This window comes from Pygocentrus nattereri, chromosome 27, assembly GCF_015220715.1.
Source record: "Pygocentrus nattereri isolate fPygNat1 chromosome 27, fPygNat1.pri, whole genome shotgun sequence".
NCBI lineage: Eukaryota > Metazoa > Chordata > Actinopteri > Characiformes > Serrasalmidae > Pygocentrus > Pygocentrus nattereri.
Genome location: NC_051237.1, coordinates 27,554,288 through 27,578,295, shown reverse-complemented (window position 1 = coordinate 27,578,295; position 24,008 = coordinate 27,554,288). Strand labels below are relative to the sequence as shown.

General features: G+C 43.1%; 1 protein-coding gene across 2 annotated transcripts in view; it reads left to right on the top strand.

Annotated features, from left to right (window-relative positions):
* sema4ab (sema domain, immunoglobulin domain (Ig), transmembrane domain (TM) and short cytoplasmic domain, (semaphorin) 4Ab) overlaps positions 1-19,401 on the top strand; it is a 76,465-nt gene extending 57,064 nt beyond the window's left edge. For both annotated transcript variants that reach the window (XM_037535553.1, XM_037535554.1), the window contains exons 6-16: positions 3,129-3,228; positions 5,795-5,917; positions 6,038-6,165; positions 7,854-8,035; positions 8,942-9,086; positions 10,072-10,261; positions 14,280-14,395; positions 14,621-14,784; positions 15,592-15,707; positions 17,173-17,534; positions 18,359-19,401. In XM_037535553.1, the coding sequence (XP_037391450.1) occupies positions 3,129-3,228; positions 5,795-5,917; positions 6,038-6,165; positions 7,854-8,035; positions 8,942-9,086; positions 10,072-10,261; positions 14,280-14,395; positions 14,621-14,784; positions 15,592-15,707; positions 17,173-17,534; positions 18,359-18,805 (2,073 nt within the window). In that variant the 3' untranslated portion in view covers positions 18,806-19,401. The remainder of the gene's footprint in view (positions 1-3,128; positions 3,229-5,794; positions 5,918-6,037; positions 6,166-7,853; positions 8,036-8,941; positions 9,087-10,071; positions 10,262-14,279; positions 14,396-14,620; positions 14,785-15,591; positions 15,708-17,172; positions 17,535-18,358) is intronic.
* The last annotated feature ends 4,607 nt before the right edge of the window (positions 19,402-24,008 follow it).

The following is a 24,008-nucleotide window of genomic DNA, read 5'->3' as shown; positions in this document are numbered from 1 at the left end:
ACAGATTATTCAGCCTCTACTACAGATTATTCAGCCTCTACTACAGATTATTCAGCCTCTACTACAGATTATTCAGCCTCTACTACAGATTATTCAGCATCTACTACAGTTTATTCAGCCTCTACTACAGATTATTCAGCCTCTACTACAGATTATTCAGCCTCTACTACAGATTATTCAGCATCTACTACAGATTATTCAGCCTCTACTACAGATTATTCAGCCTCTACTACAGATTATTCAGCATCTACTACAGATTATTCAGCATCTACTACAGATTATTCAGCCTCTACTACAGATTATTCAGCATCTACTACAGATTATTCAGCCTCTACTACAGATTATTCAGCCTCTACTACAGATTATTCAGCATCTACTACAGTTTATTCAGCCTCTACTACAGATTATTCAGCCTCTACTACAGTTTATTCAGCCTCTACTACAGTTTATTCAGCCTCTACTACAGATTATTCAGCCTCTACTACAGTTTATTCAGCCTCTACTACAGTTTATTCAGCCTCTACTACAGTTTATTCAGTATCTACTACAGATTATTCAGCCTCTACTACAGATTATTCAGCCTCTACTACAGATTATTCAGCATCTACTACAGTTTATTCAGCCTCTACTACAGATTATTCAGCCTCTACTACAGATTATTCAGTATATACTGTAAATTGTTCAGGTCTGTCTGCGCTATGAAATGCATCCCATCAGTGAAGCAGTTTTGTAGTTGTATCAAGTAAAGTGGTGAAAACGGAGGAAGAAGTGTACGATTAGCCAACATGATATTAGGGGTGTGTGTGTGCGTGTGTGTGTGTGTGTGTTGGCGTGCGTGTGTGTGTGTGTGAGTAGTTGCTATTTGCTGTTGTTCAGTGATGTAAATGTGTAAAATTCACCAATGTTGAAATTGAAGTGCTGGTGAAGTTCCCCTGTCGGGCGGCGAGTATGAGTGGCTCAGAATTTACAGCTCAAACTTTTCATCTCCATTTTCATATTAGAACATCACTAAAGCTCGAACTTCCCCCACCTGCTTTTCATGTCATGGTTTTTGCTTCACTGGTCATTACCGTGTGTGTGTGTGTGTGTGTGTGTGTGTGTTCTTCACACACCAGCACACACTCCTTCATCCTGTCATGTGAACTCGACTTCTCCTCAGCTGGTTTCGTGTGCCGCCGTGCGCGGGGGGTGGGGTGGGAAGGTTGTGGAGGTCTGAGAGTAGTAAACGTGGCGTGACTCCTCCTGCTCAGCCACTGAGGGATGACATTGATGTTGCTGAGTCTCCCTTCAGCACACATCCCACCCGGCACGTCCCGCAGCTGACTTTATTCAGTCCCGCGGGGAATTTTTAACACAAAACATCCAAAATTGCATTAAATCCTGACCTCAGATTAATATTAGACATTGTAAAATTACAAATTTAAATATTTAAATTTTAAATAAATGATAAATTGGGGCAGTCGTGGGCTGGAGGTTAGGGATCTGGCCCTGTGACCGGAAGGTCGCCGGTTCGATCCCCAGTGCCGACAGTCCATGACTGAGGTGTCCTTGAGCAAGACACCTAACCCCCCAACTGCTCTCCGGGTCCTGTGGATAGGGCTGCCCACCGCTCCGGGCAAGTGTGCTCACTGCCCCCTAGTGTGTGTGCTCACTAGTGTGTATGTGGTGTTTCACTTCACGGATGGGTTAAACGCAGAGGTGGAATTTCCGAGTGTGAATACCTCCAAATCCTCTGCAGAGAGCACGCTTCTGCCCATTTTAATGCACAGTAACTTTATTTACTGAATTTAACGTATTGGGGATGGAATAACAGAATGTGGCCTCTGCAAATATGTTTTATTTTTTTCCAATATGTTAAACTCAGCAGAAAAATAGAAATTTCGCTCTAAAATTCGCAAATGACTGTCATATTTACGTGTGTGCTGTGAGGATGTGTCAACTCATCTTTTACTGGTACGTTGATCATCTGGAGACGATCGGACTTGTTTACGTTTATAGTCACTCCAGCTGGTTTCCTGATACGTTTAATCTGCAGAGGAACTGACAAACATGAAAAAGTCACAAAGCTGAATCGCTTCTCTTTCACCAGCGTCTTGTTCTAATTTTCCCGTTCCACCTTAAATGGTGTAACACATTCTGACACCTCATGCACCATTTAAGGTGGAACGGGGAAATTAGCTCTCGTGAAAAGTTGAACATTAAGAGACAGTTTCCAGAAACTGTTCCACTTTTGAGGAAAAGTTTCCTGCTGGAGATGCGAGAAAAGCGGCTGTAGCTGAGCTGAAGCTGAAAGCAGAGCAGAGTGAGTCTGAGTTTTCATTTATATTATAATTATTTATATTATAATTATATTATAATATTTCCACATCAGACATATTTTACATTTAAAACGTTACTTCAATAAAATAGACCGAATGCGTTGTGTCTCCCAAGGTGCTTTGATTTTTGGTGAAAGAACAAAACGCCTGTTCTTAACCTCTTAATCTCCGGGGCATATTTTGGTTTGTCCATCTGAATTTACGTAACCAAATTATTCAGTAACTGCATGAAATGAATTAAAATTTTTATTTATTTTCATTATTTTTTTTTTTTTGTAAAATTCCCCTCAAATGAGCAGAACGTGTGTTTTATGATCTCCACACATCACTACATGCTTCCAATTCACTGCTGAAGGCCAAAAATCTGCGCCGCTCTTTGTGTTGTTCTCTAAAAGTGATGTTTCCAGAGCAGATCACTGAAGAGACGCCGTCTGTTTATAGTTTAGAGCCCAGATTTGGGGAAAAACGGGTCGACTTTCAGTAGAAAAACAAAGTTCAGCTTCTTTTATTATAAGGGGTTAAAATGACGTCACCGTCTATTAGACTGGAGAGAAGAGCTACAGCCTCACACGACGCCCAGCTTCTGAATGGAGCTTATGGAGTATGAACGTTATGGAGAACATGACCGAGTGCGGTTTGGAGCCAGTGGTGGTCCCGAGGAGTTGGAGAGGTTAATATTTGGGCTGTCGACTCCTGGACTAGACCATGAAAGTCAGGATTGTTTGGAACCTGAGGATGTGTGTATCATCATACCCCTGTTTATTTATTCGAGGTATTATATTTCCGATCTGTGTGTGTTTGCTCTCATAGAACTCTCAGCAGTTCTCCCTGGTGACCGGTGGAAAGCCTGAAGAGGGCAGAGGTCGCTGCCCTTACAACCCCTACCAGAAGAACACGGCCATCACTGTGGGTAAGACTCACGTAGGCCTCATCTCATCTCTCTAAGCAGAGACCGCACCTAACCTTGATTTGACACCCATCTGTCTAATGAAAGAGGTCAGGAGCGTGTGAACGCCGCAGGGAGGTGGCTCAGCGTTAGGGTGAGGTCTGGCCTCTTTGCTGCTCCACGTGTTTGAGAAAAGCAACGGGTGCAGACTTGAGAATTTGGGAGGGAAAATGTGCAGCGGTGAATTCACTGCGAGGTCAATGATGCTCAACACATTTAAACAGGAATTCCACTGATTCCGAAAAATGTCCGCTCAATTTCAGTACTTAAGATGTCAACAGAGCCGTTCAGAGCGGTTCGGTGTGAAACGCTCAGTTCTAGAGAAACTTGCCGAGTCAGAACCGTTCACAGCGGTGGTGATAGGAACCAGACGTCCCTCTAAAAGCTCTGAAAGTTATTACACGAAATGGGTTTGAACACACGGTGTGATGTCTGAGGCACTGTTACGTGGTGCTTTGAACAGCTGGATGAGAATATAAATGTATTTTTTATCCAAATCCGTTGTTGCCAGAGAGATGCATGGATTACAGAATAATACAGAATAATCATTTTTAATAATAATTCCTTTTTTGGATTTTCCACTATTTCCCCATCATCAGCATTCCATATAAGCTCAGAAGACTGGTGTAGGTTCTCTGGTGGTTCTGGATGGTAAATAAAGTGTCTATATCTGTGTTGTAGTCATGGCGACGCCTGGTTCCCATCACCACCACTGTAAAGACGTCTGAACCGTTTCACACCGAACCCTCTGAACCTCTGATTACACCTCAAACACTTTTATACAGTTATACAGAAATTTTGAAAATTCTGTGAAATTCCCCTTTAACCATCAACAGGTGCTTGAGGAAACTGTTCCGCGCCACCCAGTGGCCATATTGTAAAATGCAGATTTATTATTATTTTTTTTTTTTGTATTTACCCCTCAAAACTTCTGAGCATCTCTTTTGTATTAAAACAGTACTTTAGTTTATTCAAATTCTGTATTAGATATATTCAATTAAATTTATTAAAATGAAAAAAATGCCATAGATAAAATGAAAGTTTGAGTGGATGTGGGTCTCAATTGGACAGCCCTGAAGTAGACAGAGGCTTCCTACGTGACAGAAAACAAAAAAACGACGGATGCAGAAAAAAAGAAAGAGTATAAGGAAGCAGAGCAGAAAGAGGGAAGAGGAAAAAGTGCGCAGCCTCTGGGTTAATCCTCTTGCTCTTAAGCTCCTGATGGACTTAACTTCAAGTGGGTGATGTGTGACTTCAGTTCACAGTGAACACCCGCTGCTGCCTCTGTCTCCACAGCGAGGACAATAGGCAGGGATACAGTTATAACACATCTGTTAGGGATGCAGAACGATACTGGAATCAAATCAGAGCCAACAGACTGTCAGCGTCAGACAGATGCTTAGATTTGGCCGATATTCCGTCTCCTAAACATTCCTGAAGAGCAGAATGTTTAGGTGACGCTGTTCTTATGCAATAAAAGATCTGCTTTTACCATAATCCTAATTTCTCTGGTCAGATGAAACAAAAACTGTGTGGGCATAATGATCAGGGCTGCGTGTGGAGGAAAAGGGTGAGGCTTTTCATGCAGAGGACACCGCCTCAGCTGCGAAGCGTGGTGGTGGTTGCATGTTGTGGTGTGTGTTGCTGGAAAAGGGACTGGTGCACTTCAGGAAACGGGTGGCATCGTGAGGAAGGGGAATCATCTCGGAATGCTAAAGCAACACCTCAGTACTTCAGCCACAAATCTAGCACTAGGTCACAGATGGGTCTTCAAGCAGGACGATGATCGTAAGCATTCCTCCTCATGACAAAGTGGCTTGAAGACTACAGAGTGACAGTATGGGAGTGACCATCACAAAACCTAGACCTGAATCTTAAAGCAAATTCATGGACTGAAAGTGAGCAAGGAGGCCAGCAAACCTGACTGGGTTACAGCTTGCAGTACCGTGAGAAGCTCCTGGAAGGCTTACCCCAAACTTTTGATTTGAGTTCAGCAATTAAAAGACCATATCACCAAATATCAAAGTAGTAGGCTTTAGATCCATTGAAAATCTGATATAGTAAATAAAACCTAAAATAAATCTGTCTTTATTATTTTGAAATGACCTCTTATGGAAATAGATACCCAAACTGACTCGACTCACACTAGGTTCTATGTAGGTATATTTTTCATTCATCAAGGTACAAACAGTGTAGATGTTCCCTCAGAGGTTCTACAATGGTTCTAAGGTCTGATTGTGGAGCTTAAATCAGGTCCTCCAGGTGAAAAGTTGGTATTTGTTCCTTTTCATAACCGAATGTTTTAAAACAGAGCAGTAGAGTAAAAGCCTGGAGGCGAGGCGAGGCGGGGTGTGTGGAGTCAGTCCATCTTAGAACAGATCATCTCAGTGGATTATGGTTCAGTTATGATCCCTGACTGAAGGGACTGAGACGGAGCCTTGAGGGAACCACCCCAGAGACGAGAGAGATGGGGCCCTAGTGTATGACACGGTCCTGCGCTCTGTAGACGTGTCTGTGTGTTGTGTTGTAGGTGGAGAGCTGTACACCGGTACGGTGGCGGATTACAGGGGGAATCGGCCTGTTATCTCTCGTCACCTGAGCGACGGAGGTCATGTTGATCTGAAGCTGGATGATACGCTGGGCTGGCTAGATGGTAAATAACAATAATAAAACCTGGCGTGGCTTTTATTATATGGGACCTTCAGTGTGACTAAAGAACTCTAATCTGATTTGTTTGTTTTCCCCTTTTTGCTTTTCTTTGTCCCCCCAACAGAGCCCACCTTCATCAGCTCAGCCTCCATTCCCAGTGAGGAGAAAGTCTATTTCTTCTTTAGTGAGATCGGCCGGGAATACGACTTCATCGATAAGTTCACCGTGTCTCGCATCGCCCAGGTTTGCACGGTAAGTCAGTGGCCCCGTCTCAGTACTTCTGTTGATGCACACTCACCAACTTCAAGCTCACCACTAGGAGGTGGTTGGTTAGTGTGGTGGGTAACACCTCTGCTTTCTACACTGTAGACTGGGGTTCAATCCCCACCTGGGTAAGCCCCCTACACTATACCAATAAGAGTCCTTGGGCAAGACTCCTAACACCACCTCCGCCTCCCTGTGTTAAATGATCAAATTGTAAGTCGCTCTGGATGAGAGCGTCAGCCAAATGCTGTAAATGTAGAAAATGTAAATGTGCATCACGCCCACGTTACTCAAGTGTCCGGTCAGCAGTGAGTTTATCACAATATACATTAGAATAAAGTCGTATTCATAATTCAGATAAACAGAAAAACAATAAACAGGAACAAGAATTTCTCGGCTCCATATTTTTCCTGGACACCTTCACAGCCGCCACAGAGACTCGTTAATATCATCAATGACATCATGAGCTCAATTTACTGAGCACTGATTGGTCAAACCAGGAGCTGCTTTTTAACTACATATAATACTGGGCTTCCTTGAGGAGGAGAGGCTTGGAGATGGGTAAACACACACACCAACATCCAGAAAATCACTATATATATATATAATCATTATTCATTTTCTATAAATTTTGTTTATTTGAATATTAACACTTTTCTCAGCAAATAAACACAAACTACACAAATAGATTTTGAAAATGTTCCTTGGGTTCCTCAGACTTTCACACAGTGCTGCATCTGACCATAGATCCCATGAATGATAGCTTTATCTTGCTGTGAGCTCTGGTGTAAAGCCATGAAGTTGTGTGTTCATTTGTTGTTGTCGTTAGCCAAGCACCATGACGAACAGCTGGGAATGATGAGGCCAAGTGGACGACAGCTTGTGAAAATCAGTACTGAAACAGACGGATTTCCTGCGTTTTTAACATTATATTTATTTTTTCAAAAGGTTAAAACACAAGTTTACAAAAAGTCCTGTTTCTGTAAATAAACATTTATCATGCTTTTAATTTTAGTGTATCTATACAGAGACGACGTGCGAAAGCATCCAGTTGCAAAAATGGCCCTTATAAACGTCGAAACTGCTCCTGAAAATCACATCTAGGGTGTGAAGATTGCCGTTTATTAAATAATTAGTTCATTTCTGAATCTGATTGACTTTATTTATTAGTCATGTCGATTAATTAAATGTCTGTAATATAATACGATCTTACTGATCTATTAGGGAACGATATTAGAATGAAATCACTGTCAGCAGATATTTGGATTTGGCCAGTATTTCAGACCACAGTGATCAGACCTGAGCAGAATGTTTAGGTGACGCTGGGCTGCTGAACTAGAACATCTGCATTTTATATATTTTACTGCATTTGTAACCCTGGAGGAATAAATGTTAGATCTGTTCTTTGCTAATCCAGATGGATGTAGTCCCGGTTTCTGCTCTAGTCCTAATTTTTCTGGTCCATTTTATTCATTTTGTTTTTTAATCTGTCTGTACAGAGAAATCTAACTGACCAGGGTTTTTGTTAAAAAAAATCTTTATAAAAGTGGAAATTGCTCCTGACAACCAAAATCTAGAGGGCAGAGGGATGAAGGCAGACGGATGAAGTTAATTCCTGATTCTGGTTGATTTTTCGGTCACGTCAGTTAATTAAATGTCTCTGTGGTTGTGTGCAGAGTGACAATGGGGGTCAGCGGACTCTGCAGCGGCGCTGGACCACCTTCACCAAAGCTCAGCTCCTCTGTCAGGCCAGCGGAGAACTGCCTTACAACGTCCTGCAGGACATGACCACCCTCCAGCCAGCAGGGGGAGCCACTGAGGGTGATACGCTGTTCTATGGCATCTTCAGCTCTCAGTGGTGAATACATGCACTCACACTGATGAAACCTTTTCCTTAGAGATGTCCGGCAGTTTTTCCATCCAAAAAGTCAAACTTCTCTTTTCAGCCTCGGATTTTTGTCCATATTGTGCATCATGATACATTTCCACAATAAAGAAACCTTAGCTGGTGCTTAATTGCCATGTAAACTATTTACATATTAATTGTTTGCCGTGTTTGTTGTTTCCAGCTACTAAAGTCAAATTAGCAGACTGGCTGTCTTGATTCTTGATAGTAACTCCCAACTGACAACAGAACGAGCTCAAGTTCAGTTAAACGAGCGTTACTCACCGCTGCCCTCTACAGGTAGTATAGCGCCAGGCAAACCTTTTAGTGAGACTCATGAATAAATGTTTTCTCCTTTCTTGGACTTCTATGCATTCGCCTCAACCCATCAGATGAAAACGCTCCTGATTCACATTGTTTGTTAAAAATAAACATTTTACCGTGAGCAATAATATCACTGCTGTCGGAAGAAACCGTTTATCTCCATTTTATGCGTTTTCAGTTTTTCGAGGTAATTTGAAAATGCCCGTTGTGAATTTCACGACGAACGGACCAAAAGAAACGGCTTAAAATGACTTCGAAAAAACTCTGGTTCCATTGACTTCCATTAAAGGTAAAGTAGGTTTTTTCCTTCTCCTGTAAAGTGGCCACGTTGGAGATACGAGGTTTTCTTCTGACATCAGCGAGATGTTTGCTGTTGTCTGTTATTGTTGAACATCTTTGTTATTGTTAACAATCGTATTGCTAATACCTGCGGAAAAGAGTAGCAGTCATCATCCCTGTCCTTCATCACCTTCAAAACTGTAATATTTCACTGACGTGTGTGTGTGTGTGTGTGTGTGTGTGTGTGTGTGTGTGTGTGTGTGTGTGTGTGTGCAGGTCTGTAAACGCTGGCCGCTCTGCAGTGTGTGTGTTCAGCCTCAGAGACATTAAAGAAGTTTTTGCTGGAAGCTACAAATTTCTGAACAAGGATACGCTGAAATGGACCACACGGGTGCAGGAGAAGATCACCAACCCTGGAGAGGCAAGTTCTAAACCCCACAGAATGAAAGGGGAATTCCACCAATTTTTCAAAAATATCTCCATAATTCAGTTGTTGAGATGTAAATAAAGCTATTCAGAGGGTTCAGACGTCTTTACAGTGGAGGTGATGGGAACCAGGCGTCGCCATGACTACAACACAGATATAGACACTTTATTTACCATCCAGAACCACCAGAGAACCTACACGAGTCTTCTGAGTTTATATGGAATGCTGATGATGGAAAACAGTGGAAAATCTGGAATGATGAGTTTTCTTTGGGGACTATTTTGCCGCACAGCGCCCTGCATGTCTCCCTCCACCATGAATGGAGTTGAAGTTCTCTAAACTCTCATAAAACAGCGTCTCAGTCATCAGGCAGTGAATTCAGAACCAGTTCCTGTAGGAACTTTCTGTGAGGAGCTTTTAGAGGGACGTCTGGTTCCCATCACCACCACTGTGAATAATTCTAACTCTAAGTTTCTCTAGAATTATTAAATTATGCTAGAACAATTAAAGATTGATTTACAAATTGGCAGAATCTCCCTTTAAGGAAGACGTGGGTGTGGTAGGTTTGAGTAGGTTGAGAGAAGTTGTGGTGGTCAAGTCAAGTCAAAGTTTATTTATGGGGTGGTTTTTACAGCAGGCATTGTCACAGAGCAGCTATACAGAAAAATCCAGGTCCGAGCCCCCGTGAGCGACACCAGTGGCAACAGTGGCAGTGAAAAACTCCCTAAGAGCAAGAGGAAGAAACACCGAGAGGAGCCCAGACTCACACCGGTGTATTTTGCGCTGTTTGGGAAACTAGTGTTTGTTGGCAACGTTAGCCTCATAGTTATAGTTCTAGACTGAAGACGAAAGAAATTGTGAGCACCAGATGTGAGCGTCGTCACTGAACCTTCCTTTAGATGGTTATAAGCTTGAGAGGCGAAATATGAGAAGCATGCGAGAGTTAAGTTGTGGATCCTGTGTTTGTGTCTCTCTGCAGTGTGGCCTCCACAACGCTTCAGATAACGTGCTGCGCTTTGTGAAGGAGAACTTCCTGGCTGATAAAAGTGTCCTACCTGTCAATCAGAAGCTGACCATGGTGTCATCTGACCACCACTACAGCAACATCGCAGCCCAGAGAGTGCAGACGGATAATGACAAAGAATACACCGTCCTGTATCTGCTCACAGGTACCACTAACCCCACACTGACAGCCAGTTCCCACTTTTTTCCTTGTTTCGGTGTATAGTTGAATACACTTCAGTAGGAACAGTCTAGTCCGATTGAGGCCAGGGATGCAATCTCTATCCGATTGATCGAGGTGGGTAATCCTGCAAATAATCCGTTAAATAGAAGAATAATATCCGTGTAAGCGCCTGTATCCGATTACATTCCCTATCGGAAAGTTTCAGTCCGTTCTGCCTGAGCGTCGCGTCACAGTGAGAGTTTATACCGTTCAACACGGCGGAGCAGAAACTGGTCTGCAGAGGAGACGAAGTTCATGCTCTGATCTTTAAAAGACGGCGGTGGGACGGACGTCCAGCTTATGTGTCTCAGAGCACGACGTCTTCCTCTCGGCCTTCTTTAATAAGGACGTGTGAAGGACGTTTTCCTGAGTCTGACGTCATTTTAAAGCAGTTAAAAACACAATCACTGCTCACTGCTGCTCATCTCACTCTGACTGGACCTCACGTGATGCGTTGTCATGGTAACGTCTACACTAAGTGGTTCTCTATGCATGTGCATAATTTTTGATTGGATTACTTGTTGTGAGCATGTAAACAGGTCTGCTGTCAAATTGCTGAGTAGAGTGAGAATAAACACCGCTAATCTGAATTTATTCAATCAGAAAGACACCGAGTGTCCAGTTTATCAGACACACCTACCATATAGGTGCACTTAGGTTTACAAATACTGCCATCTGTCGCTGCAGTTGCCCTGTATGCCCTGCGCCACACTGTTATAAATAAAGGTGCTGTGCAGGTACATTTCTCATTCCTCCTGTTACAAACGAAGGTCGAGCAAAGCTCCAGCAGTTGTGGAGCTTAAATCAGTTCCTCCAGGTGAAAAGTTGGTATTTGTTCCTTTTCATAACCGAATGTTTTAAAACAGAGCAGTAGAGTAAAAGCCTGGAGGCGAGGCGAGGCGGGGTGTGTGGAGTCAGACCAGCTTAGAAAATGACAGTGACTAAAGGTGCGGAGATGGACCCTTGAGGGTTCCACCCCAGTGACGAGATGGGTACTGCCCCAGTGACGGGTTCAGGCCATTTTTTATGAGTGTACCACATTAGTCTTTGGAGGGAGGTGACTAAAGGACCACCACTGGCCAGAAATGTAGGTGGTAGTCTGTTCTCAGCACAGCAGAGACATGGACATGTTAGAACATGTGGTGCTGTTCCGAGGGGTGCTGGGCCGTTCACTTCCTGACCTTTTTATTAAGAAACCCTTTTTGAGATCAGGGTTCTTCCTCATAGCTCTTCTGTAAAGAACCATACAGTGGGTTGCAAAAGTATTCATACCCCTTGAACTTTTCCATATTTTGTCACATTACAACCACAAACATAAATATATTTCACTGGAATTTAATGTGAAAGACCAACACAAAGTGGTATACAATTGTGAAGTGGAAAGAAAATTATACATGAATCAAAACATTTTTTACAAATAAAAAACTAATAAGTGCGACGTGCAAAAGTATTCAGCCCCCTTTTCCCTGAGTGCAACCAATTGCATTCAGAAGTTGCCTGATGACTGCTAATGACTCAAAAGGGTCCACCTGTGTGTAATCTAATCTCAGTACAAATACAGCTGCTCCGTGACGGCCTCAGATGTTGGTTAAGAGAATATTGGGGAGCAAACAGCATCATGAAGTCCAAAGAACACACCAGACAGGTTAGGAATATGGTTTTGGAGAAGTTTAAAGCAGGCTTAGGTTATAAAAAGATTTCCCAAGCTTTGAACATCTCACGGAGCACTGTTCAATCCATCATCCGGAAATGGAAAGAGTATGGCACCACAGTAAACCTGCCAAGACAAGGCCGTCCACCTAAACTTACAGGCCGAACAAGGAGATCACTGATCAGAGAGGCAGCCAAGAGGCCCATGGTGACTCTGGATGAAATGCAGAGAGCCACAGCTCAGGTGGGGGAAACTGTCCACAGGACAACAATTAGTCGTGCACTACACAAATGTGGTCTTTATGGAAGAGTGGCAAGGAGAAAGCCATTGTTAAAAGAAAACCATAAGAAGTCCCGTTTGCAGTTTGCCAGAAGCCATGTTGAGGACACAGCAAACATGTGGAAGAAGGTGCTTTGGTCAGACGAGACCAAAATAGAACTTTTTGGCCACAATGCAAAACGCTATGCGTGGCGGAGAAATAACACTGCACATCACTCTGAAAACACCATCCCCACTGTCAAATATGGTGGTGGCAGCATCATGCTCTGGGGGTGCTTCTCTTCAGCAGGGACCGGGAAGTTGGTCAAAGTTGATGGGAAGATGGATGGAGCCAAATACAGGGCAATCTTGGAAGAAAACCTGTTGGAGTCAGCAAAAGATTTGAGACTGGGGCGGAGGTTCACCTTCCAGCAGGACAACGACCCTAAACATAAAGCCAGAGCTACAATGGAGTGGTTTAAAAAAAAGAATATTCATGTGTTAGAATGGCCCAGTCAGAGTCCAGACCTAAACCCAATTGAGAATTTGTGGCAAGATCTCAAAACTGCTGTTCACAAACGCTCTCCATCCAATCTGACTGAGCTTGAGCTGTTTTGCAAGGAGGAATGGGCAAGAATTTCAGTCACTAGATGTGCAAAGCTGGTGGAGACATACCCTAAAAGACTTGCAGCTGTAATTGCAGCAAAAGGTGGCTCCACAAAGTATTGACTCAGGGGGGCTGAATACTTTTGCACGTCGCACTTATTAGTTTTTTATTTGTAAAAAATGTTTTGATTCATGTATAATTTTCTTTCCACTTCACAATTGTATACCACTTTGTGTTGGTCTTTCACATTAAATTCCAGTGAAATATATTTATGTTTGTGGTTGTAATGTGACAAAATATGGAAAAGTTCAAGGGGTATGAATACTTTTGCAACCCACTGTATGTGTCTGTTTGGACACAGGAAGCAGGACTTTGAAGACGCAGAGATCTTGTTTTATTTTACACACAAAATAAAATGAGCAGCTCTTTCAGCTTAGAAGCAGAATAAGGATTTCTTCAGTCTTGGCTTTCCAGGTTATTTCCGAAGTTAGGCTCTGCGTCTCCGCATCTCTGGAAACATGGCTATAAATAGTCTGGTCCAAACAACACACAGGTCAGCACCATCAGCTACTGGGCCTACTGGTTCAGCAAGACTGGCTGTATGTCCTGCATGTCACGCTTGACCACGCTCCTCCTCCACAGTGTACTTAAAAAAAATAATAATAATAATTAATCATCCATCCAGCCATTTTCTAAGCTGCTTCTCCCTCAGGGTCATGGTGCTGGAGCCTATCCCAGCGGTCATCGGACGGAAGGCAGGATCCACCCAGGACAGCTCACCAGTCCATCGCAGATAATAAAACATTAACAAAGTAATTGCAGAAATCCTGTTTGTAAAACCAGGAATGGTGTGCAGAATCAAAGCTGTTATTGAATAAAATTATATTGAGTTTGAATTTGAGATCATGACTAATACAGTTAAACACACAAGGTGGGTGTTTCTAATAAAGTGGCCAGTGAGTGGAAGCACAAGGTGGGTGTTTCTAATAAAGTGGCCAGTTAGTGGAAGCACAAGGTGGGTGTTTCTAATAAAGTGGCCAGTGAGTGGAAGCACAAGGTGGGTGTTTCTAATAAAGTGGCCAGTTAGTAGAAGCACAAGGTGGGTGTTTCTAATAAAGTGGCCAGTTAGTGGAAGCACAAGGTGGGTGTTTCTAATAAAGTGGCCAGTTAGTGGAAGCACAAGGTGCCGGTTTCTGATGAAGTGCAACGCCACAGTGTACAAAGACACACATATACTATCAGCTGATCAGTGGAGTTTAGTGTACAAAGGTGTGACTGTGTCTCTTCCACCATCCAGTATGTTGGATTATTGAGTTATTTAAGGATCTGAGCTCAAATGTCGCCTCATAAATTGTCCAAAAAGTCTGTCCTTTTCATTTTTATATAATTACCTTCTACTCCTGATGGTGTTCTTTTTCTTTCCTCTTGACTTCCTGTCTTGAGCAGAAACTGGCTTCCTGCACAAAGCTGTGCTTCTGGAGGAAGGCGTCCACATCATTGAGGAGATCCAAGTGTTAACACGGCCTCAGCTGGTCAAAAACCTCCTGCTGTCCATCTCTAAGGTACCACAGGTTGTAACGAGCAGCTTTAGGGACCAGATGCTGCGTAGCACAGTGTCTCACAGCAGATACCACAAACAGTGAAAGCGCTGATAAAATTACTTGTACAGAGTATCCTGAGAAACGGGCAACCCCCCCCCCACCCCCTCCCCCCTTTCACACCTGATCTTTACCCTCCCTGTCTGTGCATATGATGGCCTGATGTGCCCTCTCTGGTGCCTCCTTCAGGGTGTGGTGTTAGTGGGCTCTGCTGAGGGCGTGGTATCCGTTCCCGTCTCCAACTGCTCCTACTACTCGAGCTGTGCTGAGTGCGTGTTGGCCAGAGACCCCTTCTGTGGCTGGGACCCCTCACGCAGAGTCTGTGCTGTTATCTCCTCCATTGAAGGGAGCTTGTGAGTAGAGATATTCACTATTTCAATGTGTTGGATCAGTGCGATTCATCTTTAGAGGTGCAGTCTTTGTACATCAGTCATTCAAAAATGACTAATAAATCATGATTGATTTTTATTTCCCTGAATTTGACACTAAAGAAAGGTTTCTTTGCATTTAAAAGCAGTGTTTTATTCCAGATATATGAGAGGACATAATACAGCTTAATCAGAGTCTATTTATTAGTTTCAGTAATTCAGTAACTTTATTTTCAAGTGAGAATTCCAATATTCCAATGTTTCCATTGTTATCATTGATGTAAAGTGAGAGCAACATAGGCTGCACGTTCCAGCCAACGAGTGTGTGTGTGTGTGTGTGTGTGTGTGTGTGTGTGTGTGTGTGTATATATATATATATATATATATATATATATATATATATATATATATATATATATATATATATATAAAATCATAAACCTTGTATCTCCAAATGATGTCAAAACCTGAACAAGGTCTTCTGACAGCAGCGATATTTACTCAGTCAGTTGTTCCAGCTACACTGTGGTGTTTCCTCATCAGTACCTTTAAATCATTTAATGATCTGCTCACAAGCACGAATGTGGTATGGATTGACGGTTCGGAATTTGCCCTTTTCCCGCAACTTCTCCACTTTTTTGAATGAGCTAAAAATCAGAAATAATTCAGTAGAATGCAAGAAGAGGCGTTTCGTTCTGTGGGGGATCTAAAGGTGAGGAATAACACGTTTGTATGAACTGTTCCTTTGTGCTTGAAATGGAATAAAGCATCTCTCCTCGTTTTCTCTCTCAGTCTTCAGGATGTGGATGGAGGGCTTGTGTGTGGAGAGTGTGAAGAGTGTAGAGCCCCTGTTATCACGCCCCGTTCACGCTCCGGCTCCGGCACCGGCTCTCCCAAATCTCCTGCACGTGAGTGATTGTGATGGTACTTGGGGCCACGAGGGCAGAGCAGCTGTAAACATTAGGCCTGGGCCATATCTAAAAGCAACTGGGCGATTATCCCACCCTCCGGCACAGTAACCTACGGTCTGCGCTCTGTTTGGCTTGTTTTATACACTACATTAATATCTTCAGTTCAGCATTGAAGACCATGTACTAGAATCTCACATCTCGTTTAGAAAGCTGCTGAGAACATGCACGTTCGTCACTTAATGACACATCCGAAATATCTTGTGTACTGATGGTGCCCCCCCAAAGGACAAACTTCAGACTGCTCTAAATGAGTGAGCTCCAGAGCCGTGACCCATGACATGCTTTACTTATCAAAAACAAACGGGGTTTTTTGTTTTCTTTTGGTTTTGTTTTTCTGGAATTCAGTCATAGATGCTGGTGGGAAACCAAGGAACATTACATTTTGGTAGTTTTACGACTTGGGGCAGTCGTGAGCTGGAGGTTAGATCCAGCCTTGTGACCGGAAGGTCTCCGGTTCGATCCCCAGGGCTGACAGCACATGACAGATGTGTCCTTGAGCAAGACACCTCACCCCCAACTGCTCCCCGGGCGCCGTGGATTGGGCTGCCCACCGTTCCGGGCAAGTGTGCTCACTGCCCCCTAATGTGTGTGCTCACTAGAGTGTATGTGGTGTTTCACGTCACAGATGCGTTAAATGCAGAGGTGAAATTTCCCCGTTGTGGGACTAATAAAGGTAAATTAATTAATTAATTCGTTCATTAACTCCGCCGAACCGTCAGGGCACTTAACCTGTACAGAAAATGCGGAGATTTCTGTCCAGATGACGTAACAGCCTGAGAACCGGCTAAGCCGAGACAGTGGCTGAGTAATGCTGAGTAATGATCCACTGCTTTAAAGGTGACGATGAATCAGCATTAGATGTACATATTGTTTAGCTTACTGTTTAAAATGACATTTTTTCTCAGTTTTTTCCCTCAAAATGACCCTCAAAGCATCATCGTCTTACCGGTCAGTCGTCGTGATATCCAGTCACATCACTCCGTCACCCAGGCCTAATAAATAGTGTAGTGAAGTGGCTTTCGAGTCAAAACTGTGTGTGTATGTGTGTATGTATGTATGTATGTATGTATGTATGTGTGTGTGTGTGTATGTATGTATATAGTGTGTGTGTGTGTGTGTGTGTGTATGTATGTGTGTGTATGTGTGTGTATGTATGTATGTGTGTGTGTATGTATGTATGTGTGTATGTATGTATGTGTGTGTGTATGTATGTGTGTGTGTGTGTGTGTGTGTGTGTGTATGTATGTGTGTGTATGTATGTATGTGTGTGTGTATGTATGTATATAGTATATATATGCATTTTATCCCTTGCGTTATTATTGATCACAGCCTGTGTCTCTTGCTCTTGTCTCATGGCGTCCTATGTGCGCTGACCCTTGACTCCTAATCCTGACCTCTGCAGCCCCCGGTGAGCTGGTGTCCGTGTCGCTGAACGAGGTGGTCCATCTGCAGTGCCCAGCGGTCTCCCATCTGGCCCAGCGCCACTGGGAACGGCAAAACAGCCAGATCTCCCTGAAAATCTACATGCAGCATGAGGACGGCAGCCTCAGCTTCCTCGCCACGCCGTCCACTCTGGGCGGTTACCTGTGCAAGGCCGAGGAAAACGGCTTCACTCAGACGCTCATCGCGTTCGAGGTCAGACAGAAGAGCAGCCCAACCCTCCAGCCTGTAACACCCAGCAGACCACAGGTCACACAGTCGTCCGAAACCAGACAAGCCCCCACCACTAAATGGGTGACCATGCTGCAGGACAGGGAGGAGACGGTATGAAAACATTAAAATATCAGTGATGATGCACTGCAGACAAACGCGTGAAATGATTACTAATGCTTTCTATCATTAATGCTAATAATGCCTTATATTATTTTATATCATTTACATTATTATTACATTATTTTTGTAAATTTTTTACAATATTAACTACAGTCCAGATTTCAATGCTCTAAACTGGACAACCGAAGGTGCTTTTATTAGTATTCTAATTTTTTTTTTTATTTTAGCAACAAGAATTTATTTAATGCTAAAAATTGTGCTTTATTCTATTTTATAGTTTAAATATAGACATATATCTTAGTTAGATTTTATAGTATAATTGTATAGAATATTCTGTAATACAATATAGTTATGTATAATATATATATAGTTATAATTATATCAATTATAATTCTACTCATTATTTAAATATTCATAATAACTATTAATGATTAGAATTAAAGAGCTATTATATAATTATAATATTGCTGTTATTATTATATATATTTTTTTTTTCTTATGTTGTAGATGTAATCAATTTTATTTTAAAGTCGTTTGTATTTACTTTTTTATTATGGATATTAACTTTATTATAACTTATTTTAGAGCCATCTACAGCTCTTTCAATCATTCTGGACATTTAAAATGTGTTTTCATTTATTTATGTTTTCTAATCGTTATATGTAACAATATAAACTTGTGAAGATGCTCAGGACGTCTGTGTGTCTCTGTAGAGGATGTTTTAAATTATTTTCACGTATAAAATGAACAAATCATGGAGTTTTGTGCCCAAACATTTGCATATGAAATTGACGTTATTCCCATTTCTAATGCAGCCAAAGCCCAAGGCGAAGGAGCTGCAGCCCACCATGTCTGTCAGAGAGACGCAAGCAGTGACCGCAAACAGGAACGTCTCGGAGAACAAGCAGGACAGGCTGAAGGTTGGAGTGGCTGGAGGGGAACATCAGCTGCTGGCGAAGACGCCCAGCTACCTGCAGGAGCTGGTGGTGGTCTCTGTGCTGCTAGCGTTGTGCATTAGCGCATTGCTGACCATTGCACTGTTCAACGTCAGGCAGCGGTGTCGCAGCAGGACGGCCCCCCACAGCCCCGGCTCGCAGAGGGCGGGGGCCGCCTCGCCTCAGGAGCGAGAGGCACTCAGGGGGAATTCGCCAAGCGGGGGAAAACGCAACGGACATGCCAACAACACTGCGAAATCTCCAAATACCCTCAGCAACGGCACGCTGAACGGCTCCAACGGCCACCTGCCCAACACGCCAATCTGAGGACTGGCTGCCTCGGTTTTCCCTTCCCTGTGTTGCTCTCAGCCTGGTGTGATCTAGGACTGCACAGTATACACAAGACCCCATACTGTGACCTTAAGATTGCTGCGTACTTAATTAATGCCTTTCCATGCACTAATAACACACACAGGAATGGTTGATGTTGCATGGTTAAAGGAGAATTTCACCCATTTTACTCAGTTCCTGACGTTCAGCAAGTCATTCAGAGTGGTTTGGCCTGAAATGCTTCGTTCCAGAGAAACGCAGAGAATCAGAATAGCTCACAGTGGTGGTGATGGGAACCAGGGGTTCACCAAGTTTGCCCTTAAATGTGTTCTTGAGAAAAGTCCCAGGAAAAAGTTCTTAAAGCGCAGAACTTGGTCTCACCTTTGGGCTCTTGACTGCGTAGATTCTGTTCTTCCCTAAGAACAAATCCCAGATAAGACAACACAGAGCCATGAATGACAGAGCCTTTGTGAAAACTGTGTAAAATAGAAATTTCTTCTCAGCCTCTTCAGCTCCTCGGGACCACCGGTGGTCCCAAACCGCACTCGGTCATGTTCCTCATAACGTTCCTACTCCATAAGCTCCATTCAGAAGCTGGGCGTCGTGTGAGGCTGTAGCTCTTCTCTCCAGTCTAATAGACGGTGACGTCATTTTAAACCCTTATAATAAAAGAAGCTGAACTCAGTTTGTTTTTCTACTGAAAGTCGAGCCGTTTTTCCCCAAATCTGGGCTCTAAACTATAAACAGACGGCGTCTCTTCAGTGATCTGCTCTGGAAACATCACTTTTAGAGAACAACACAAAGAGCGGCGGAGATTTTTGGACTTTAGCAGTAAATTGTGAGCATGTAGTGAAATGTGGAGATCATAAAACACACGTTCTGTTCATTTGAGGGGAGATTTTACAAATAAATAAGTAAATAAATAAAAATGTACATTAATTTCATGCAGTTACTGAATAATCTGCTTTAAGATTTGATCACGTAAATTCGTGAAAAAAAAAAGAATCGACACATTTTGAATTTGTATTCACTGTTATTTCCGCTCAGAGCAGCAAAACGGAGGAAAAACATCAAACCAAGGCTTTAAAAAAGTTAGCAAACAAGATCTGGAGGTGACGACGGAAGAAACCGGCAACAGGAAAAACTTCCTCACTGGAAAATACGATCATTCGTCACAGACGCTGCCGCTGCTGCTCCTCATCCTCGTCCGTCACCCCTCGATTTAGAGGCTCACCTTGTCGACTCTTGCAGCCTGAGACAGCGCGAGTCTGTCGAAGGTTAAGAAAAGGTTTAAAGCGTGATATTTACAGGAAAACCACTCGTTCTTAGAGCTGTCCTTAAAAAAGAGTTGAGAAAAGTAAATAAGAGAATTCTTAAGACGTTATTTGAAGGATGAAGTCGAAAAAAGCCGTTTAAGATTTTTCTCACGTTTCAAGTTTATTTCTCATTTGCACAACATGTCAGGACATTTATGCATTGAATGTGGTGAGGCTCAGATAATCGCTCTGCAGACAGTAAATAAGTAAAAGTAAAATATATATATAAATATATATATATAAAATTTTAAATATATCAAATATACACAAAATATAGAGACAATACACAAAATATAGTGAAATATACACGAGACAGAGACAACATACATTTTAAAGTCACTCAAATCACTTTAAAATGTATATTGTCTCTAGATGTATATTTATATTTTGTGTATATTGTTTATATATTTTGTGTATATTATCTCCAGGTTTTCTTAAGACCCTTTCGGGAATCTGGCCCCAAACGTCGGAAGAAGTTGCCGTCTCTGGAAGCTAATTGATCATCAGCATTACATAAAAACTCAAGGTTCCCTGGGTGGGTTCCCTGGGTGGGTTCACTCGGTCGGTTCTCTGGGTGGGTTCACTCGGTGGGTTCTCTGGGTGGGTTCTCTGGGTGGGTTTGGACAAACATCTGAGTCTCTACAGCGAACCGCTTCACACCAAACCACCCTGAATGATGATGTTTCCATTTTACTGAATGAATTATGTAAAATTCTTGAGAATTTTCGTGGAATTCCCGTTTGAGGATCGGCCATTATTTTGACCAACAGTTTTCCAGAACACAAACTGGATTCATGAAAGCACCAGCGGAAAGTCGTGTGGGCCGCCTGTCGTCCGGCCAGGACGCTCACAGCACCAGGACGACCCCCTGTGATTGGTTGAAGTTCATTTCCATGTTGCAGCCCACTGTAGCGCTCAGTGCTGACAGCAGACGCAGCCCGCCGCTGTGCCGTTATCACAGGTCACACGTTGTGAGCGTTGTCGTGAGCGTTGTTGTGAGTATTGTGCAGTCCTGGTGTCGTTCTGTGTTCGTCTGCGTTCATCCGGCTACACCGGGATCAGCCGCCACCTGTCTCTGAGCCGTACTTGGGCTAATACTGTCTTCGCTTGACCTGCAGCGCTGGTCCTCGTCGCATTGTGGAACTTTTAGCCCAGAGTTTTTTAATCAGCATCTCACAACACGGCACACGAGGACTTTCAGTCAGTGGACTCGATGCTGTGCTCCTTTTTTGCACTTTTTCCTGTGAATATTCCTCCAGTCTGTACTGAGGACACGTAGTTTAAGTGACACAGATGTCTCCTCCACTGTGACCGAGGGTCTTACGGACGATGCGATGCCGCCAAACCACTTTCATACAAAACAGCTGTGGTTACCGTGGAGTCGCAGTGGTAATGATGTAGAGTGGTAGAGGATCGACTTCTGAAGCTCTGCAGATGATAGAGTTGAATTTAACACTGCGACAGTATTTTGTTTAGCCAGCGAAAGAAATGAAAGGGGACTCCCACCTGTTTTCCAAAATTTCTGCGTGATTCAATTAAGGTGTAAGCAAAGTCACTGTAGAAAAACACCGACTCGGGTTTCTTTACAGTGGTGGTGATGGGAACCAGGCGTCGCCATGACTACGACACAGATTATAGACATTTTATGTACCATCCAGAACCACCAGAGAACCTTCACGAATTGTCAGAGTTTATATGGAATGTTGATGATGGAAAATCTGGAAAAAATGTTCTTTTGTGGAATATTTTGCCTTAACACACCTGTATTTATGTACCTGTCCTCTATGAATGGAGAGATCTCAGACATCAGGACGTCTGGTTCCTATCACCACCGCTGTGAGCAGCTCTGACTCGGTAACTTTCTCTAGAACGGAGCGTTTCTCACCGAACCGCTCAGAACGAAATGTGGTGTAAAAATTTGGTGTGATTCCACTTTATCGACTTTTTGGGGGCAGTTCTGCAGATCCAGTGCTTTTTTTTTTGATCTATTTAATAAGTGACTGCAAATTTCCTGGAATACCAATGTACAGTATTGTCACTCTCTTTCAGCTGTTCTTTCGTTTCCTTTGGGTTGCCCTGGCGACGTCCTCCCGTCTTACGGTTTTCTCTGTATTGTAGGTAAAAAACGTGGCACACGCATCGATTAGTGCGCTCAGTTTAATCGGCACCCTGTGGATATGATAGTTATTAAAGCCAGTCACCGTGATGGAAGTGAAGCTGGACGGAAAGGCTTGACCGTCACGTGCTGAATGCTTATTGGGCTGTGCAGGACTGTTGAGGGGGTTAAATCACTTTATTTAATATGTGTGTACAGCAAGAATCGAGCTGATATACTGTGCACCTCACGGTAGCTGCCTGGTCATGGTTAACTGCCCACAGGGGCACTAAATCATACAGCAGCACCAGCTGGACACATTGCTGAAATGTGACAATCACTTGTGAACTGCGATGTTGCCAAATTTTACAAAGGTACAGAGTTGGACGTGTTTGGTTCCAGCCCAGAAGCACAAACGTACTTGGCAAGTCCTGTTATTTAATATCCCTTTGATGATTTAAAGTCACTTTGATGTCACTGAATGGGTAGTTGAGCATTGAACCTGTTTTTTTTCTTAGCTAATCCAGCTCGCTGTGCACCAATGTTGTAAGAGATTATTGTTTTATTTTTATACAACAGACTGTTTTGAAAATAAAAAATAATGTGATTTCTTTTGAAAAGCAAAATGCGTCCAAAACTTATTTTAGCTGTTAACACAGGTGAAGAAAACTGCTTTGCTTATTTCGGATATATGCATACACACACCGGTCAGGCCTAACGTTCTGACCACCTCCTCGTTTCTACACTCACTGTCCACTTTATCAGCTCCACTGACCGTATAGCTGCTCTCTGTAGTTCTACAGTTACAGACTGTAGTCCATCTGTTTCTCTGATACTCTGTTACCCTGTTCTTCAGTGGTCAGGACCCCCATGGACCCTCACAGAGCAGGTACTGTTTGGGTGGTGGATCATTCTCAGCACTGCAGTAACACTGACATGGTGGTGGTGTGTTAGTGTGTGTTGTGCTGGTCTGAGTGGATCAGACACAGCAGCGCTGCTGGAGTGTTTAAACACCTCAGTGTCGCTGCTGGACTGAGAATAGTCCACCAACCAAAAATATCCAGCCAATAGCGTCCTGTGGGCAGCGTCCTGTGACCACTGCTGAAGGACTAGAGGATGACCAACACAAACTGTGCAGCAGCAGATGAGCTGTCGTCTCTGACTTTACATCTACAAGGTGGACCAACAAGGTAGGAGTGTCTAATAGAGTGGACAGTGAGTGGACACAGTGTTTAAAGACTCCAGCAGCACTGCTGTGTCTGATCCACTCGCACCAGCACAACACACACTAACACACCACCACCACGTCAGTGTTACTGCAGTGCTGAGAATGACCCACCACCCAAACAGTACCTGGTCTGTGAGGGTCCATGGGGGTCCTGACCACTGAAGACGGGGTAAGACATACTTAGCAGTGTGCTTGCGGCTGCAGAAATGCTGCGGTCTTGTTGATGAATTAACCCTTGAATGCCCAGAGACCCTGTATTAATTCTTTTTTATTCTTTTCTTTTTTCCATCATTAAGTTTTTTCCAGTTTTACCCAAATATCTGAAAATTGGTGGCAGGCCACTTCATACCACTGCCTGTCCAGCCAACAGGACATTTTACTCATCATTCCAGTTAGAATTGAGACTCGGAGATTAAAAAGTAATAAATATAATTTTCATCTCCCACCAAAAACCTAAGATGTGTCTATTATAGGACCTTACATGTAACATTTATTCTGTGACCGCTTTGGTCATCTCTGCAGTATTTTCTGTGTAGTAGCCTTGACCCTGGGTTACTGCTG